Source organism: Electrona antarctica (assembly GCF_951216825.1).
Source record: "Electrona antarctica genome assembly, chromosome: 11".
Lineage (NCBI taxonomy): Eukaryota > Metazoa > Chordata > Actinopteri > Myctophiformes > Myctophidae > Electrona > Electrona antarctica.
The window spans coordinates 24,435,006-24,441,083 of NC_136792.1; the positions used below are offsets into that span (position 1 = coordinate 24,435,006).

The 6,078-nt window shown below is 44.3% G+C and overlaps 1 protein-coding gene across 2 annotated transcripts in view; it reads right to left on the reverse strand.

The window, feature by feature from the left end:
• The window catches only part of tenm4 (teneurin transmembrane protein 4), a gene marked incomplete at its 5' end in the record, with an annotated part of 244,856 nt that overhangs the window by 106,989 nt on the left and 131,789 nt on the right, over positions 1-6,078 (reverse strand). For both annotated transcript variants that reach the window (XM_079513576.1, XM_079513575.1), the window contains one exon: positions 6,046-6,078. This exon is cut by the window's right edge and continues 184 nt beyond it. In XM_079513576.1, coding sequence (XP_079369702.1) covers positions 6,046-6,078 — 33 coding nt within the window. The remainder of the gene's footprint in view (positions 1-6,045) is intronic.

The following is a 6,078-nucleotide window of genomic DNA, read 5'->3' on the forward strand; positions in this document are numbered from 1 at the left end:
ACTGCTCTGTAAACAAGCAAGGAGATACTGCTCCGAATCCTCACGCCCCCACGCCCAAGATCCATCTGGGTGCATTTACATAGAATTACCAGCAATGTTAACCCAGGCGCTGGCCTGGCCGCCTTGCGATTAATCATTCATGCCGGCAGTTTATTTTAGAAATTCTTATTTGAAAGGGCACCGGGGCCCATCCATGTTCTCTTAAGATGGAACCGTGAAAGTGGAACTATCTCCTCCCTGCCTCTGTGAGCCACATGGGGGGGAGAGAGAGCGATTCCTCGCCATCAAGACAAATGATTAAAATATTGACATCAAACATGGCAGAAAGGGAGGGTGAGCGGCGGAGGAAGCGTGAAGCTGTCGTCCCGGAAACCCACCAGACCTATGAGAGTCCTCCGACTGGAGGATGGATGGATTCACAAAGTCAAGAAAAAGAAAAAAAAGGACTTCCGAAATGTCTTGAACCCTCCGGTTCATCGTGTGCCATCTGGAGTTGACAGTGAGGACAGTGGAAGGACGTTACGTCACTGGGATAAATGTGTCACTGATGCACCACAATAATCTGCAAATCTACTACAAACCAGTAATTCAGAGCAAATTTGGTATTGGTATTTAAAGGGGCATGAAACCCTAAAGCAGTGGTATCCAAAATGGGGGGTCGGGACCCCATATGTTAGCTTAATGTGCAACATTGTTTTCTCGCACAACAGTAAACAAATCAACATACAGCAAAGGTGTATCCACATGGTATCTAAACATTTCTAAAGTTGTAATTTAATTACTTTTACGAACTTTTGAATACAAAATTGGACAAATTGTCAAAGAGGCAAACACTGTGAAAATAGCCGATCTACAAGCTCACAGTGAGCTATTTTCACAATATTTATCTGTGGAGTCAAACTAAATGTAATGCCTACAAATTACTACTGTAATTCCAAGTACTTCCCCAATATATTACTTTACAGTGGCCTGTAAAGTGTGGGAAACCTTGCCTTAAAGGCTGATTTTGTAGTTTGCTTTCCTGTGGAATTTAAACACAGCTGCTGCTAAAATCATTCATAATAATGGGTGTTAAGATTTAGGCATGCCAATGTGCAAGCACAGATACTAGACAGTGGTCAACACTATTGTCAATGCTTGCACAGTGTCACGGCTAAATCTAAACACACATTACTATTTCCATTATACAGTATGTAGCTGTGTTGCTTACATCAATGTGTAAGTGTATACGGTCAGCCTTATGCAGCATTCCATATTATGTACAAATAAACGCATAACAGAACCGGAAAGCTACAAAAATAAACAAACTGTACCTGTACAAAATCAGCGTATGGGTTTCATGCCCCTTTAAGAAGGAGAGATAGAGAGGAAAACACACTGCTTCCAGGAGGAAGTATGGAAGACACATGCCCCTTTAAGAAGGAGAGAGAGAGAGGAAAACACACTGCTTCCAGGAGGAAGTATGGAAGACACATGCCCCTTTAAGAAGGAGAGAGAGAGAGAAAAACACACTGCTTCCAGGAGGAAGTATGGAAGACACATGCCCCTTTAAGAAGGAGAGAGAGAGAGGAAAACACACTGCTTCCAGGAGGAAGTATGGAAGACACATGCCCCTTTAAGAAGGAGAGAGAGAGAGAAAAACACACTGCTTCCAGGAGGAAGTATGGAAGACACATGCCCCTTTAAGAAGGAGAGAGAGAGAGGAAAACACACTGCTTCCAGGAGGAAGTATGGAAGACACATGCCCCTTTAAGAAGGAGAGAGAGAGAGAAAAACACACTGCTTCCAGGAGGAAGTATGGAAGACTTTGCAAGGCAAATAAAGTCTGGCCTCATCACAGTGGCAACAACAACATCATTACCCATGCAAACGACTTGATTACACGGTGTAATGGAGAGCTTTATATCAACATGCCCATTTATTCCGTCAGTCACCCATGGTCCCTTTTCTCCTTTCCCCCTGTGCTAAAGAGCAGGAGATGACGACGCCTCCCTCTTTACCTTTAAGCTCTTGAATTACATAACACTGCTAAAAGGGATCAAGTACTGCACATCCATTTCCAGAAGCAAACAAATTACTTTAACTGAGGGGGGGGGGGGGGGGGGGGGGGTGAATGATAATTAAAAAAATGAAAGTGTTATCTGCCTGGAAATGAGGGAAATGCCCTCTATTTTTCACGACTCTGATATCAATTATATTTTACTTGCACCCATACAGCGGCGTTCCAATCAGAGACACCATTGTATATTGTCTATCAAATTGTTTTCTCGTCTACTTTTCAGCTGCGGCCTAATTTCTATTCATTTTTCTTATTGTAGTCGATTTCGCAGTTTCACTTATAATCACGTTGTCGTGCTTTGTCATTACAAGTGCCAAATTGTACCCACATAATGTCAATACAAGGGATTATTGATGAGTGAGCTCGCTAGGAATCGTGCACAAACACTTCACGAATAAAATCCTTATTTAATGCTGTGCTCAATAGCCCAGTGATTAAGTGGGGACACACTTAATGGACCACAATGGAAACATTGGAAAGCACCTGGGGCTTTTTGTGTTCTTTTTAACATAGCTTTCTAAACAAACAAGTATTCAATCAATCAATCAAGAGTCCAGGGATGCCAGGGGGTCCTGAGCAAAATTTGTTAAGATAGCATCAAAATCAGTTTAACCACTATTTATCACTTTGTTAAACGGACACTTCACCCTTAAAATTTAAAATTATTAATGACGTTTAGAAGATTTAGAACACCTTAGGGGGGCTTTATGTGTGTAATATGTGGTTTTAGATATTTTAGATTTTAGCAGTGAGCCCAGTGTCTCTGATGTCATGGACACTGGGTTCACTTACTTCCTGGACTACATGTTGTCTCAGTAAGATAGCCCTCCCCCTATCCACAAGGAGGAGCAGTGCACCAAAGCATTATGGAAATTGTAGTCCAGGAAGGAAGTGAGCACCCTGGGCCTTTTCCTGTAAGTCTGGAAGTTCCGGGGACCCCCCGGGGACCCCCACACAGAGTTTCACCACTCAGTTCACATGGGTGTGATTTTACCCCTAAAATAGCAGAAATAGCAGATCTACAGATCAGCTTGTAGATCAGCTATTTCTGCAGCTATTTTAGCCTATAAAATTATAAAATGTGTCAGTAATCTCTTTGTATATTTAATTCATTTGTCATATCTGCCCTGTGCAATTTGTGATTATGGCTTCTAAAAACAAGCAATTATTTGTGTGACAATTAATCACCTGACGAGCTGGGACACAACGATTACATTTGTAATCGTGACAGCCCTGTTTGTGTGCGTGTGTGTGTGTGTGTGTGTGTGTGTGTGTGTGTGTGTGTGTGTGTGTGTGTGTGTGTGTGTGTGTGTGTGTGTGTGTGTGCGCGCACACGCGTGCGTGCGTGCATGTGGTGGCTGGGAGCTGGGTTTCTTCGTCCAGCGGCTGATGCTTTATTCAGTGGCACCTTTGCAGCGTTTTGTGGTGGGAGACATCAGGAGCAGCCGTCCAACATGTCTACTAGCAGGAGGAAGTGGTTTGAGGATCAATAGGGGGATGATCAGGTGACCAGGCAGGCATGCATCAGGCCTGCAAGGCTCATTTGAAAGCCCACAGCCCCGCTGTCATAACCCCTCATATCTGTCAGTGGGAGGAGGAATGAATACCCCACCATGAATAATAGATTATAACTGATATTTTTAGGTGAGCTGAGGTCTCCAATCTTGCAGCTCATCACTGAATTCCTCTTCTTTACTTATTTATGGTCGCATTTTCTTATCGTGGGGGAGAGAGAGCCCTTCCTCTGCCCCTACTGTACCTCTTTCGCTCGTCCCTTTCTGTCTATCCAGAGCAAAAGGGGGAAAAATGGTGGTGTTGAGTGGTCCTTGAATGCCAGCAAACATGAAGGAAAATGTCACATAGTGTTATTCTCGAGTGTCGGTCCAAATATCCACAAAAAAAGAAAATGTCTTTGGCTTCGAGGAGTGTTCATGTACAGCACCATCTTGACATTTTCTAATTGCAACCTGGATATCTTTCGGCCATGTCTGAATATCCACAGACAGGAAAGCAAGATGGAATATTGCATTTGTTAAGGACGTACTTGAAACATCCTTCAGTGTGGATTGTGGACAGAGTGTGTCCACAGAGTATGGACAGAGCAACATCAAATTAGCAATGGCAAAAAATGTGTGCCCGCACGGACAAACACGGTCACGCACGCACACATGTACGCACGCACACATGCACGCACGCACACGCACACAGACAAGAAAAAACAAAGCATCATTACAAACACCCAATGCTGTGATGGGTTGTGTAGCGAATTACTGCAAAGGAAATGAACCCGCCTTGAGCTGCGGGCAGTTCGTAATCATCAATTTCCACATCAGGAACAAGTGTCAACTCTGCCAGACTAAAAATAGGGACGTGTTAACCCACAACCACTTCACCATCGTTTTAGGAGGAGATGAAATGTTGCATCACACCATGTCTTTGCTAGCGGGCAGAAACCTTGTATCTCCATATTTCAACTTTCAACTACGTTTTTATTAAATGTTGCGACTACAGAACATTATATCCACTTCCTGAAACGGTTTTTGAATACAAGGTTCCTGACAGCGACGATACAGTATGTTATTCAAAATGAGGTTCTTCTGGTTTGCCTTTCCGACATAATTTTCCCTCTGTCTTGATCAAAACAGTGAACTATACTATTTCAAGAATATTTCAGATCTAACGATGCTTTTATGCCTGCGTTGCTTATTGTTGATGCTCATTTCAAGGGAGAATAAATAAGCCACGATGAGATGCAAATGAGGTGACACAGACTCACGAGCGATTAAAGATGAAAAGGGACGGAGACAAAGGGAGAGAGAGAGAGAGAGAGAGAGAGAGAGAGAGAGAGAATCAGAGAGAGAATCAGAGAGGAATCACATGGGACTCTGTGACAGCTACCCCTGCCTCGTATGAAAGCATCTCGGATTCCTTGGCCGGGGCCTCGCACGCGCTCTGCCTTTGGGAGAGCGAGCCTGGGATGGATTACAATAGAAGTAATCACAATACATGAATGTGAGACGCCTGCCATGGCTGAGGGAACGTTCCTCAGCCGTCCGCCACGTCCCCTCTCTGTCCATCATCCTCTGTCCGTCATCCTTCCAACTGCGAATCATACACTGTCCGTCTCACCCGCCATTCGCGGCACAGCCGCCCACACCTCTGCTATTGTGCCGTCAGGCATCGAGCAGTCTCGGCTCAAAATAGGGAAGTGTTTTGAATTCTGTCAGGCTCTATTAGCGCAATGGCCGTTGTTCTAACACAGGGGTTCTCAACCTGGGGGTTGCAACCCCTCGGGGGGTAGCCAAATTATTTTGGGAGGTCCGTAGATTGTTTTATTTTTTTAAATGAAAAAGAAATGAATGGCTGGAAAACATAGTATATGCAAACTTTCCTTAATGCTTATATCTGGTTTCAGTATTTATTTATGATGTATTTTCTCTATTATTCAGGTTATTGTAGTGGTCGATTTGTATTGGGGGTGGGGAGGGGGTGCGGGGCGGGGGTCGCGAGACATGGCCAAAGCATTTCCGGGGGTCCCCAGCCAAAAACGTTGAGAACCCCTGTTCTATAACAACATAGTGGTTTTCAAAGTGTGGGCCGTGGCTTTTAGACAGGGGGCTCATTTTTGTGATTCGTGAGTTAATGTTAGGCACTGTTAATTTGGTTAGGTTTAGGCATAGGGTTAGTCTTGAGGTTAGTCCGATGTCAAAACAATACCAGTTTGAGTCCACTTGGTACGCATTTGATATCCAAAGACACATGACCATTCTCAAAGACACATTACTTTTCATAACTAGGAATTTGCTGTGACAGGTTGCTGAAACAAAACAACAAGGTTGAAAATAGGTCTAAACTACCCAAAGGGAAGGTGATGGTCCCACTATTTTGGGCCCAATCCAATTAGCAGCAAACAACGCGGCGGAATGACAGCGCCAGACCGCCCGGCGTGTTCCCCTGGCCACCGAGGAATGCACAATGAGACTCACCTGCCATCGAAGGGGTTGGCTCCCGGGACCACG